General features: G+C 43.9%; 1 protein-coding gene across 1 annotated transcript in view; it reads left to right on the forward strand.

The window, feature by feature from the left end:
• zdhhc8b (zinc finger DHHC-type palmitoyltransferase 8b) overlaps positions 1 to 14,429 on the forward strand; it is a 66,857-nt gene extending 52,428 nt beyond the window's left edge. The window contains exons 2-11 of the mRNA XM_070964143.1: positions 805 to 926; positions 4,239 to 4,396; positions 5,071 to 5,243; positions 5,434 to 5,536; positions 6,050 to 6,141; positions 7,351 to 7,483; positions 8,423 to 8,528; positions 9,651 to 9,757; positions 9,955 to 11,021; positions 11,571 to 14,429. Of these exons, the coding sequence (XP_070820244.1) occupies positions 805 to 926; positions 4,239 to 4,396; positions 5,071 to 5,243; positions 5,434 to 5,536; positions 6,050 to 6,141; positions 7,351 to 7,483; positions 8,423 to 8,528; positions 9,651 to 9,757; positions 9,955 to 11,021; positions 11,571 to 11,703 (2,194 nt within the window). The 3' untranslated portion in view covers positions 11,704 to 14,429. The remainder of the gene's footprint in view (positions 1 to 804; positions 927 to 4,238; positions 4,397 to 5,070; positions 5,244 to 5,433; positions 5,537 to 6,049; positions 6,142 to 7,350; positions 7,484 to 8,422; positions 8,529 to 9,650; positions 9,758 to 9,954; positions 11,022 to 11,570) is intronic.
• The last annotated feature ends 4 nt before the right edge of the window (positions 14,430 to 14,433 follow it).

Here is a 14,433-nt window from a genome sequence, read left to right on the forward strand (position 1 = left end):
TTAATGCTAATTAGCAAACATACAACTAACATGGTAAACATTGTATCTGCTTAACATCAACATTGTCATCCTAAGCATGTCAATGCTAATGTTAGCATTTAGATCAAAGTAGGTAGAGGCACACAGAGCCGCTAATGTGGCTGTCGACTCTTGTTTTTGCATTGTTGTTAGATTCAGCAGGTAATAAGAAACAGTGAGTCACATACAGACTCAGTGTTTGACTGGTAGATCCAAATGTCACCATCTACTGAGGCTCTTAAACTCAGTCCTCTGTAACTGTCATTACAGAGAGCCAAAGTCTCAACCTCGTAGCTGGTGTCACTGGGTGTGGTATAGTTAATGCAAACAGTGCACTGTGTAACCCAATGTTAAACAGCATACCACTTCTACAATTATAACTGCGCCGCTTCAGATGTAACCTGGTGCTTTCTTTTTACTCTTAAACAGCATGCAAGAGGAGGAGGCACATGTGAAGCAAGAAATTGCCTTTGAGAGAGATGTATTAGTTTTATTTAATGAGCCACCATATTTCTCAAGAAGCCTTTCAGGCCAAGGATCAACTCTTCAGTTCTCACAGTAACTCACAGTTGTCCTGGTCATTTGGAAAGAGTTACAGTACTGTTAGGATGCCTTGAGTTCTTGCATCCACTGTTTACCCTGCTCTAATTCGCTCTCTGTAATCACGTTTGCAGTTATGGTTGTTCCTCCAATTTCGACTCATAAGAACAGGATGAGGGGGCATTTGTCAGTGGAATGGTGTTTACAGAAAGCGTCCTAACCCCGTCTCTTCCTTTGTGTCTCTAGGTGCCCCTGGTTGACAAAGGTAATCTCTCCCGCTGTGCCTCTCTACAATGGCCTGGTCTTCCTCTTCGTCTTGGCCAACTTCAGCATGGCAACCTTCATGGACCCTGGTGTTTACCCCAGAGGTTTGTATTCTCTGGTACTGTATTTATCAGAGCACCACCCCACCCAGTATCTCACTGCTCCACTCTCCACCTTACAGCCTGTTGAAGCCCTCATGCTCCACTGGCAGGACGCTGTTGGAAGTTATGCCAGCCTTCATATTAGGAGGCGCACTGGCTGTCTCTCAGCTGCTCGGCCTGTCAAAGAAGCTGCACTGACTTAATGCCCCTGATGCAGGCTTCTTGTTCTCAGCGCTATCGGGGTTAAGTAATGATGATTGAACTCATCCCCGGGGATGTTTGTAATGCGCTTGTAAATGATAAGCACCTGTCTTTAGAAAGCTTTCTCTGCCCATAAAGGGGTAATCATCATTAGGTTGTATAAAGAACGGGTTATCTTCCTCCCCAGAGGTGACAGTGGCCTTCTGCTGCCGCTGACCTGCAGGTTTTTATTCACTACCGATGGATGAGGAGTTTTCCGAGCTCTTGATGTTATATTTCACAGGCAGCAGACCCACCACGCTTTGCTAAAGAAGAAAAGGAAAAGAAAAAAAAAAAAAAAGAAGTACTGGCATAGCCTTCAAGTGACATCTGCTTAGAAAATCACTCCATCATCCAGATTGTAAAAGTGAGAACGAAAGGTTGGTGTGTCCTAAGGATTTTTCCATTCAGGTCATTGATGTATGGCACAGTCATTTATCGTCATTTTCCTTTTTGGGGGAAACTGCAAAATGAGGTAATAGACGGAGCTGATAGAGCTGAAATATCAGAAAGTTCATGATTCAGTGTGATTTCACAAAATGTACTGCAATTTGCAGAACTCATTTTCATTTCCAGTTTCCTTGGTGGTTAGAAGGTATTCTGGCATCACGCAGGACCTCAGGCGCCTCTGAATGAGCACTTCATTTTTAAGTTCAATTGGTGGACATAAAGAAGGATAGCACTAAAAACTGGAAAGCAGTTTGGACCTGTAAACTGGAAAATGAATAACAAAGTATTTGACTTGTATTTGATCCTAAAGGTTTTTATTTTTACATTTACAGTGGAACAGTTGGAACTGCCGCTCCCTTCAGTTCTATGACGCCTTTAACCCTCTGTTCTGCTTTTTTTCTGAAGAGTTGGTGGAGCCCAACATTTGAAATGAATGCTAATGTCGCTGCTAGAGGGCTAAATAGGCAACTGTTTGCTAATTTTACCAAGGGATATGTCCATTTTATGCCTTACTGCTTTTATGTGAGCATACAGTGTATAACATCTAGTTGAACAGAAGACACCATTGATACACTCTATGGTGTAGAATAAGCTTAGTGAACAGAAGTCATGAAGTCACACACACCACACTAATTAAGACTGTGGCAGCAAAATCCCTGGCTGTAGTTACTGGACAGCGTGTATTTTAGATCAGCTTTTCAGCTGTAAGTTAGATACAAAGTTACATAGGCTCACTATAACGTATGTCTTCCTGTTGGGTTCAATAATAACAATAACAATGCCAAAAGACAGTACAATGTAGCAGTACTGTTCCTGATAGGCAGGGCAGTGCCTTTTCATGGCAGCTCCGTCATCATGGGTGTGTGAATGTGTGTGTGAACAAGAAGCAGATTGTGAAGCATTTTATCCGCTCGGGTCGAAAAGCACAAGATAAGTGCAGTCTATTTACCATTTTCTGTTCTCAACAATAGCTGTTGTGGATGTCAGGTTTCTGAGAACAACACACTGTGTTTCCCCAGGCAACAGCTAATGTAAATATTAGCCATGCACATGCAAAAACTGAGTGGATAAGTGTTTTAAGTGCTCATGTTTTCTGTGAAAGGTCAATGGTTTGATCCCCATTAAGAGTTGTTCACCCTGCCCGCATGCTCAGACAGTGCGAGCTGTCTCCCTTATATAAAAGCACAATTTACCATTTAATGATGGATGATACTCTTATTATCAGTGGCAAACACTTGTGCATGCATGCTCAGACACACACACACACACACACACACACACACACACACACACACACACACACACACACACGTCCTCAGAATGCTCTCAGTAAGATTCCCAGCCACTCAGTACTCCAAAGGACAGCGTTACAACCCATAACGGCACTAATGTTCCACCTGACCTTCACAGGAGCAATCGTCTTATCAGGGCAGGTGTCAGTGGTTTAACTTCTGCATGAAGATAACTGCAATTTAACATGAATGGCAATAACAGGATTAAGCCCAACATGTATTTGACGAAGATTAAGACTTTACACACATTCCTCGCTCTTCAATGCTAAAAATAAACATGAGGAAATCATCATGAATAAATGAGTAAATATGCTGTTAATGCAGATCAGCGATTTCAGTGAAAAGACCTCATTTGTTTCGCTCATTTCAGGCAAGTCTGATTGGAATTGAGCTGTACTGCATGTTATTTTTGTAGTGTAAATGTGTGTTGTATGGAATAGGCCACGACTTCGTCTGCTGAATTCTTCTTGCATCGAGCATTTGTAGAAAAGGAGCCGTCAGAGGAGAAGCAGGCGTAGCTGCTGTTTGTGTCTGCTGGTTTGGCGGGCGGTTTACCTTTAAAATCTATTTGAAGAGACTTGACAACCATAATAACAGAGCAATCTCTGCTTATGGAACTGTTTATTTCTGTGCTCTACCTTTGTTTTGCTCTTGTTTTCTCTTTTCACTCTCCCTTGCTTTCTGTGTGTGTGTTCAGCTGCCTGTATCCCCCTGCAGTTATTATTGTACTGTGAAATTATTTTCTCAGGTTGGAGTTCCGTGTAGATCGTGTGAATGTGCCCTTTGATCAGCTGAAAGACATTTTATTTTGCACCGCAACACCAAAGCAAAAAGCTCTTCGTCACAGGAAAGTGGTGCCCAGCGCACAGCCTCTCATAAGCGGTTTGAATGACTGCACAGTCGCACCAAGGGCAGTGGAAATGCTCTCATACTGTACTCATAAAAGTGTATTGTTAGTTCAGATAGAGCAAAGCACCAACTCTGCCAGGGTTAGAGGTTAAATTCCCATTAAAAAAAATAAAAAATAGCATCTGTTATACATGAGTGACAGTGTGCCTGTTAATCAGTCTTAATGTTAGTGAAGGGATAGGTCATGTCAGTAAAAGCGTTCATTTCTTTCAGTGTTTTCTCCTTCTGTAGACGGGCAGCAGCAGGGGGGGGCTTCATTTAAGATGCTCCGCTGTTGTCCCTGTCAAGTGAAATCATCAATCACAACCATGTTTTGTTCAGTGTCTGTTTGTGACTGTTTTTTTCATGCTCCGCCATATGCATCTGTGCCCCGTTAATGTGCTTCTGTCTGTGTGTGTGTTTGTGTCTGCGTGTTCCCCCGCAGCGGACGAGGACGAGGACAAGGACGATGATTTCCGAGCGCCGCTCTACAAGAACGTGGAGATCAAGGGCATTCAGGTCCGGATGAAGTGGTGCGCCACCTGTCACTTCTACAGACCGCCTCGCTGCTCGCACTGCAGCGTCTGTGACAACTGTGTGGAGGTGTGTGTGTGTGTGTGTGTGTATGTGTGTGTGTGCGCGCATACAAATGTGGACACAGAGAGGCTGTGAGGCTGAGAGTGCTGATCTGTTAGCAATGGGCGTAATATAATGTATACTTTGTCTCCTGCTAACTATTAAAACATGAGACAAACCAAATATACTTTTTTAAAGATCATTTCTAAATATTTGTGTTTATTCCCCGCCCCAAAATTTGTCATCATTAAAGATCTAATTATTGGCATAAATCAGCTTTTGGCAGCTTCAACTGGAAAACATTGTTATCAGTATTAGCCTTCAAACTCTAATTTTGGTCTTCTCAGTGTACACACTCATCAGGACATTAATACACACCCACACACGAGATGCAGAATTACACAGGTTGTATTCCTGCATCCTGTTTTCTCCTACATTTCATTTCAAAAAGGGCTGAATGTTAGACTGTCAAAACAAACGGCCTAGTTAAATTAAGTTTTCTTACTAAGCCAAGAGGAGTTTGTCACTTAATTTGGTTTACCTTGTCAGTGGAGATTTAAACCAGTGCCTTTCCAGTGATTAAAGATGATGCATCGGTCAGTGTGTTTAAACTTAAATTTACAATCCAATTCCAAGCCCAACCCCAGATCAGTTTTAGATTAATACCTTATGATTAAATTCATAACTGCCTCCCTCGTCAGGACTTCGACCACCACTGTCCCTGGGTGAACAACTGCATTGGACGGAGGAACTACCGCTACTTCTTCCTCTTCCTGCTGTCGCTGAGCATCCACATGGTGGGAGTTTTCTCCTTCGGCCTCATCTTTGTCCTCCACCACCGGGAGAGACTGGGAGCGCTGCACACCACTGTCACGTATCCTTTCGCTGCTGGAAATCTCATCACAAAGCTCGCTTCTTTCTTTAAATGGATGGTTGTTTATTTAATGTTTCAGAATAATGTTTCCAGAGCTGAAGGAGTCAGTGGAGCTGTTCTTACAGTACATGTGGCCGTGTTCTTGTCAGCTTGTATTGCTGTTGATCTTGACCGTGACCTTTGTGTCCAGTCTGGTGGTCATGTGCATAGCAGGGCTCTTCTTTATTCCAGTCATGGGACTCACAGGTTTCCATATGGTGCTCGTAGCTCGGGGTCGGACAACCAACGAACAGGTGAGGAGACACCGGTGCAGGATGTGTTTGTTCTGAATGTGCACACTCAAACAATCGTTTGCCTGTGATTCATCCAGTGAAAGTCAACAGAGCCGGTGTGGCCCTGCGTCACACTCGTACAGATCCAAACCTTCACACCTGGAGCTGCAGCTGGTGACACCTGGGCTTGCTTCAGGGCACCTTTGAGTCTTGACAAGCAAACCTCTGGTCACCACAGAGCATTAAGGGCATTCTGGCTTCACATACATCAGAATAATACAGTCCAATTACTCTGTGTGCACAGAAATACATTAACCTTAATGAAGGTAAACATAGCACACACTGTAGACATACACACCTATTATGAGATGCTTAAACAACATGAATAACCTTCTCTTTATTCAAGCGCTGGACTGTGTGTATATGACTGTGTGTGTGTGTGTGTGTGTGTGTGTGTGTGTGTGTGCATGCGTGTGCACTGTGGCCTTGTGTATCATTTGCTGCTGACTATAAACAAGGCGTTGTGTTGCTCAGGTGACGGGCAAGTTTCGTGGAGGAGTAAATCCCTTCACTAAGGGTTGCTGTGGCAACGTGGAGTATGTCTTATGTAGTCCCCTGGCTCCGAGGTAAGATGCTTTATAATGCTGCATGTGTGTACAGTAGATGCTTTTTTTTTTGTCACTACACATTTAACTCCTAATGATTTGTAATTGGTAGTGGTGCACTTGAGAGAATATCTTTGTGTATGATTATCAATAGACATATTAATGTGTCTCTAGTGGCCCCATCACAGCCCATGACATGCATGCCATAGCACCAGTACAGTGCTGTCTAACTGCAATATTACCACAGACAGCAGTATTGTGTGTGTATTAGCGTATGCATGTGCTCTTAGGTGGTTGCGGAGGTGTGTATTCAGTTCTGTCTGCGAGCAGCCAGCAACCCTGGGGGAAGGCAGATGGCTGAGCGAATAGAATCAGTCCGTAGAACAACAATTAATGGGAAACAGAGCGCAGAGCTCGTCAATGTGCACACACATGCACGCGTGCAGCATCGCTAAGACCCTTAGTGCCAATTTTACAACCTATAGGGATAAGTCCCATCCCATAAAAATCAACAGTGTGACTGCAGGGAGACAACAGCAGGTGGAAGTGAAAGGCTGTGTTACAAGCATCTGCTGTTAAATTGTTGCATAATTCCTGATGGAAGGTTTGTGATTTACCAAACCACTGAGTCAAAGCATGTTGGACCTAACTGATACTGAATGTAGTGTTACAATAGCATAAATCCTACAGCAATTCATAGTTTAGCCCATATTTTACTCCTCAGGTTTCCATGCTAGCCGTTAAACATTAAAAGGAATCACAGTGACAGCCCTTTTAATTATGAAAAAACCCTGTGAGACTCACTTAAAGGTTGTTTTTCTGTCAAGAAGTTGTGTTTGACATGACTGTTTTAAACTGCGTAACTAGCCAAATGGGATTATGCAAACTGCTTAACTAATTTCATCAGTGTGCTGTGCAGTGCATGTCTCAGGAAGGCCAAGAGCACTGAAATAACATAAGCAATGTTGGCTGTTTATGTAAATTTACATATAGTTTTAATTTATTCAAAAAGAATTTCTTCCATATTCCAAATCACTGTTGAAGAAGTTTATGCATATAACATTTTAGAACATTTTGTGCACGTGAGATACAAGAAACACAAGTCTACTAAACATTTCCGATGTAATGGCAACGCTGACTGCTGGACTATTCTAAAAACTGTGAATTGAGAAAGTATGACGCGACATTAAAGCACCTGTTTATTCATACCTGTTGCCCATTTTTCTGCAGGTACATGTTGGACCCCAGGAAAAAACCCCATGTTAAAATTCAGCCCCCATTCATCAGACCTGACCTGTCAGACAGGCAGATCACCATCAAGGTCAGCGACAACGGCATCCACAGCACCATTATCAGCTCCAAGGTGAGTTGTTTATAATTACTACAGAGCTTTTCTCTGTTGCTTTCCTGTTATTCCATCATCCAACTGACCTACATTTAGTCGCTCTTCCGTGGTGGTGTAACTATGTCCTCTTGCTTTATTCCTGTAATCTCATGTCAAGGCAACAGGATGCAGTTGGTCATTAAAGTCAGATATATTAGAATTTCCCCTTCCCTAAAACAGAGTATTATTAGACTTGATACTAAAGTGACTCACAGATAGGCAGCCACTGGCTTCAATTCGTGCCATTTGTTTTGAAAATCAGCTTTCAGAGAGTTGGACATTGCCTGATATTTGTAATGCGTGGTTGCTAACGGGATAGCAGATTCTGTCTGTACCTGTAAGAGTACCCTCATCTCACAGCCTAAAGCACAAAGTGGGGGAGAAAATGGAAAACGCAAGAAGAGCATCCTCTTCCCTGTAAGAGTAACCTTGTAGATTCAATTAACTTTCTGATATTCTGGTTCAACAAACTGAGAGTGATGAAGTGAGATTCAGGAGCAAAATAGAAAATTGTCTCTGACTTAAAGCGGTCAAGTTGGAAATGGATAACCAGGTTCTGACAATGAAGAAGAATGTGTGGAATGAAAACGACGATATCTGTGGTTCTGCTGCACTGATTTTGGTCCTTTTTTCTTCAATGCTCAATCTCTTTTACACGAACAAATGAATACTCTATTGAAAAAAATGTTAATCCAATTCTGAGATCATTTCCTTTCATCATTTCCAAGCCATTAGCCTCTAAAAAGAATAAATTTAAGCACAAGTAGAGCAGCTGCCTAATGCAGCTTTGCTACCCTACAACCATCTGTGAGAGGTGTGTTTGTGCATCCCCAACACCAGCACATGCTCTTCTCTATTTCATCTGCTGTTCCTCCACCTGCTCTGGATGCTTTTAACACCCTGCTCTCCTCCCTGTAGTCCAAAAGCAGCCTGGATGGCCTGGACGACAAAGAGACCCAGCCGCCACTGCCGCCCAAAGCTGACAGGTACAACCAACTGAAAAGCCAGATGACCTCCAGCGAAGGTAAGAAACACAGGAACACAGCCTCCCTGTGTTCACCGGCAACTCTCCTGTCAGTCATCATCAATCCTGTTACTTTATCCTGTCAGGGCTGCACCAAACAGTGTTTCCCCAGACTCCCTCTGTACATCACCAGTGTCCCAGTGTGTGACTTGGTGGTAGCTTAACGTGATAAATGCCCATCCAAGTAGCAGGTCCATGGCCTTTCTTTATGCTGGGCTGGAGAATAGGTGTGATTTGTAGTGAGAAGGCAGGCACTGTTCACTGAATCAGCACCAGATTTGTGGTACAATGGAGAGAGTGAATCATTGCGACATGAATCACCACCTTTTTTTTTTGTGGTTTGTAGCAACGGAGCGCTGGCAAATGGAGGGATGGGATAGGAACATCGTCTAGAATCAAGACTTTAACTTAAAAATGACTCTGAAGTCGTCTGTGTAAATTAAGAACTGAGACAGATCCATTTTGCTGGTGGTTTTAATACTAATGGCATTAGCCACTGTTAATGTCTTCAGTAGTTTGAAATGCCACATATAGTGGTTAATATATAGTTTTGAACCTACAACAGCAGGTTCCCTCCAGAGGGTCTCCAGTGTCCTGGTGCATTATGTTAGGGAGTGAACGCCTCCTGCTCTTCCACGGAGTGCTACCACTGCCTGGTGGTACTTTAAAGTACTGCAGTTTGTCTAGATGAATCGCTTCCCTTTCGAAAGGCAATTTAGGGGACTCACAAATGTTCAGGAATTCTTTGCATATCAGAGCGACACGTCCACCAGAGCACAGAAGCAGCTACTTGCTAAGAGGTTTCAGGCTTTGCTTGGGGATATGGCAGTTGGTCAAGGATGGACAGCTGGCTGTTGCAGAACTCAAATGTGCTACATATCAGTTACAGAATGGACTCCTTCCATCTGACTGCCCATCCACTACAATTCATTTTCATTCTGCAGGAACAGTGGTGGGTTTCAGGGACACAATTCCCACAGCCATTTTACTCTGATAATAGAATTCAGCTCAGAGGGCCTGTCTTTTCCCCCAGAAATGCCTTTCAATCAGAGCCTGTATAACAGTGTAATTTCTATTATCTGCACATTGTCAACTCTGATCTTCTTTCTCTGTGTGTTTTAGAGAGTTCTCTTTCTGGTAAGACCCACCCTTCCACTCCAGCCATGTACAAATTCAGGCCGTCCTTTGGCACCATGCCTAAAGTCCACTACCACACTGCTGGAGAGAAGGTAAGAAATGATTTGTTTTGCACTTACATACATGATACACGCTTAATGACGTATCATTATTATTATGCTTAGTCGCTCCACTCATAGCCAGGGGTGCTTTGCTTTGTGCAAAATCATGAGCAGCAGTTGTTCAGGACAATGACTTTGTTCACTTTCCCACTCATATTTGATGTATTATTCTTCTGTGTGCTCCTCAGATTGTTATGACAGATGACAGGAAGACCTCGGCCATCATGGAAGAGGGTGTCCGTGGTCATGACTACCGATCTGAGCCAAACCTGGACCTGCCGGAGTACACCAATGCTCCTCTCCACCGCACCTTCCAGTCCTCTCCCCTCCAGCTGGACTCTGACCCCATCAACTCACGCTCCCACAGCCTGAAGCAGGGTCAACGGCGGCCAGAGAAAGGCCACCTCCCAGCCCTGCAGCCGCAGACAGTCACCTCCACCCCCTACAAGAGTGTCTTCTCACCCAACACACTCTCCAACCGTAATGGCAGCCTGTCTTATGACAGCCTGCTCAACCCCAGCCTCTCCCCAGCCACTGCCAGTGAGTGCATGGCCCATCGTGGCATGCCCTCCATGGGGTTCCACTCGCCCTACCTGCCCACCAAAATGTGCCACATCCGGGAACCTGAAATGCAGAGGCACCAGGTCGCCCCCACCTACAGTCCAGTGATGCCACCCAGGGGGGTGGGAAGGCAGTCCCCTCATGCAAGGGACAGGGACCCATCCCCAGTGCGCTACGACAACCTCTCCCAGACCATCATGGCCTCCATCCAGGAGCGAAAGGAGATGGAGGAGAGGGAGAAGCGGCAGATGTTGCATGGGCGCTCCCAGACCCATATCTATGCCCAGGACTCTGGTGTGTTTGATGGGGGCTATGGCCTACCCACCAATGCTTGCTACCCAGATGGGCCTCGTGCCCCTGGCTCCAGAGGCCCAACACCCCCAGCCTATGGAGGCTCCAGGGACAACCTGATGGGGGTCGGGTTGGTGAGCTACGGGCAACGAACCCCTGTGTTGCGCCATGCTGGCTCCACGCTGGGCCGCGCCCCAAGGACTTCATCCACCTCCCTGCACACAGATCACAGTAGCACCAACAGCAGCCACAGCAGGGCCACCGCCCCCGAGGGCCCCTATCGCTCCCCAGTTCACCATCCACACTCCCCTGCTGTGCCCCGATCCCCCTCCTACTCCCACCAGAAACTTTCCTACATCAGTGCCCATGAGAGGACAGACTCACCTCGTCCAGGGGGCCCAAGGTATGAACCCTAACATTGCCCCTGTGGGACTGCATGCATTGTACTGAGCCGCTGGGGACTGGTGGGCACATTCTGATGGGCACAGCCAGCAGTTCATCGGCACTAGTGTACTAGTCCTAACTGAGGAAATGTGTAGCATTTGTGAATGGTGTATGGTATTTTTTTGACTGTTACGTCCATTTATTCATATTAAGTACTGGTGTGAATTCTTAATGTTCTGTTTTGATTTATATATTTGCCTTTCTAGTAAAATATCCATTTTTGTATTATTTCACGAGTGTCAGATGAATAAAGTTGTGTGACTCCTCATTTCCTTTTCTTTTTGCATGCTTTTCACCCACTCGCCTAACATTTCCAAGCCTTTTCCTTCACTAACAACTACACTTTCAAGTAATCATCCACAGTGCAACTCTTGCTTTTGTCATTTCAAACTGTTACGCCACACACGAGTAATCTGCATGCTGCCACATCCCTCATTGTTCGGTTTGTGTTGAATCTCTTTGACTAATAGTGTTGAATCATTGTCTCTGTTCTTCTCTTTCCACTCAGAGAGGCCATGAAAGTTAATGGGCAGATGGACTGCCACCCCAGTGCCCAGGGTGCCACCCTCAGCCCCAGTCGCCACAGTAATGTCAAAAAGGTGACAGGTGTAGGAGGCACCACTTATGAGATATCAGTGTGAGCCTGGACACCACATCCACCTCCAACAACAACGGACACCCAGCTGCAAAGAGATTTTCTCCTCTCTGTTATGTTTGTGAAGTCCAGATAACGGCCAATCAGGGGCACATAGCACTCCCTGTTTTGGAGTCATTACCCAATCCCAGGATCTGTCTGCTCTTGTGTGGGTCTGTCAAGCCAAATGTCCGTGTGGGTTTGTACCAGAGGGGTGGTTGTCAGTTGATCCCGCTGCAGGCTTTATGTGTGAGGAGGGTCTTGTCGTTAACATTTTGTGGCTCATCATCTTGGTCGTAAGAGTGGACCGTCCAACAGATTGTCAATGTTATTACTGTTGTCTCTCAGTTGTGGTCATGAAGCGTACGTTGTTCCAAATGTCACACACGAACTTTGCTCCAGCACTGCAGGCTGAACAGAAACATGACATCCTCACCACGGACCTTTGCGAGAAGACTAACGTCCTTTACGAGTCAATTGACTTCAAGGAGTCAAGGTGCTTCACATTAACTTGTACTGTTCATGTCATCTCCTGCATATTTGGTGCAGTTGTACAGCTTTGAGAAGTGAGGACAGGTCAGTTAGAGCAGCATCACCTGTGAGACGATAAGCTGGGAAAAGGGATATCGAGAGGGAAGCGTCATGTCTGCTGGTTGCATTCCAAATTCGTGAGAAAGGCTTTCTTTTCATTCAAAGTGAAATTCCTTGTTTGTCAAAAAGGAATTTCTCAGGGATGACTGCAAGCAGCAGAGATGCTAGCTGATATTAGTTCATACATTATGAATGTCACCTGTTCAGGGCTCGCGTTTAGCTTAGCCCGCTTAACGAAGGTGCAGCACATCGTAGATTTCTGTTTGTTTTGGTGAAGTTCAGTCGGGGGATTTCAACATGATGCAAGTGCTGGGCAGATTTAATTAGCATTCTGAAAGAGCAGAATACCTCATCCCAACGGTTCCCACGGAGTTCAGAACAAGTCCAGCCGTGCACAACCAAAACAACTTTTCTGTTTGTTTTGTCTAAAAAAAAAAAAGAAAGAAAAAGAAAAAAAAAAAGAAAGTTTGTTTAGCATGTATGTTATGTTTGTGCTATAATCATAGGAATGGAAAGGTGCAGTGAAACAAGCCATTGTCCCCGTAGTGAAATGAAGATAACTGGTCATCCATTCATTATATCTGAGTTTTTTTAAATCAGTTTGTTCCCTTTTTATATACCCAACCTTTAAAAAACTATGTTTGATACATCTTTTTTATACAGATAATGAAGCCTGGAATGGATGCTTTATTTTGAGTGGAGTTTTGTGTTGATAAATTCTAAATTCAGTAAATAAATAAGATGGTGATAATGGGCAAAATCCATGAAGTAAATATAGCTTGTTCTACCTTGCAGTGTAAAAAAAAAGTATGATGAAATGTAATTACAAGATATGTGATTTTTGAGGAAACATTAAAGTCACAATCTTTGACGGGTGATCAGTCACACGATCCACGCTGAATAGTCAGTGTGTGCTGTGAGTCAAAGATTGGGCTTTTAGCAGAAGCTGCCTTGAGATTTCAGTGCCAAAAATGGCTACACACCTTAATTTCTCAGACAGAAACTGGGTGACAATGTCACAGTGACATCTTGAAGACTGAAAATGTCAAATCAATCAGTTTGCAGCAGCTGTCTGGCACAGCTCCGGTATTATTCAGTTAATGTGGAACTTTTTCCCCACCATATCGCATAACATGTATTACTTTTGACCATGATATCTAGGTTGAGGGTTTTTCTTTCTGTTCAGCACCAACAGAATTTACATGGGTGTTAATTGGTAGATTTGGTTCAGCTACAGTCTCATTAATAAACCATTGTTGCCTTTTGAGAGGAAAAGCTGTTTCATACACGATGAAATGTGGCTGGTTCAAACACTATTGTACACTATGTGACAATGAAATACCATTAGTGTTTTGTATTCAGCAGCAAATGGCATGACGAGAGCGAGTTAGACTCAAATTTGAACAGAAAGTTGTGGAAGAAATGCCAATGTATGAGCTAATACATCATCTTTCTTAATTATGAAATGACATTATTCTTTCCCCACTTCTGATGTATTCATAGATTCCTGAGTGTAAAGGCTGGTAGCTGTGGTAGAGTCTTGCTTCCTGACAAGGTTGGATGTTATCAAAACTCACTGTAGCGTTACAACCTTCTGGCTAGTGTGGTCTCCCTTTTAAGGTCTCACCCAGCTGCCTTAGCATCATGTGAGGTAACACTGGACACTCTCTTCAAGTCATGTATTTCTGAATTGTTTAAAAATTGTGTGTTTTAAGGCTGTGGTATACAGGGCAAATCTGATGGTTAAGTGTCAGTGGAACAGCTAAATGGAACATTTTGAAATGCTTGAATATTGTTAGCTCCTGAGCTGCCTGAAAATACCCGTTTATGATGACTTTCAGACCCTGTTTGACCACATATCCAAACACTATCGATGTCATTCCTCTATAGATGACTGCCATTAGTCCAATGTTCTCTTTAGGGATGGACATCACTGCAGGTCAGGGACCATTCCTGACAGTCAGCAATGAATCTGTTCCATCAGCCACAGGCTGAGTTTGTTTTCAGAAACAGAAATATAAAGTTCAATATGTATTAAAATATAGAATATACTATAAATGTACATGCGTTCCTATTTTTGTGAAGAGGAAATATTTCCCAATGACCTGAGCAGAGCAAATAAAGTTTCCAACTCTTTGAGTGAATG

The sequence above is a fragment of the Chaetodon trifascialis genome, chromosome 6 (assembly GCF_039877785.1).
Source record: "Chaetodon trifascialis isolate fChaTrf1 chromosome 6, fChaTrf1.hap1, whole genome shotgun sequence".
NCBI lineage: Eukaryota > Metazoa > Chordata > Actinopteri > Chaetodontiformes > Chaetodontidae > Chaetodon > Chaetodon trifascialis.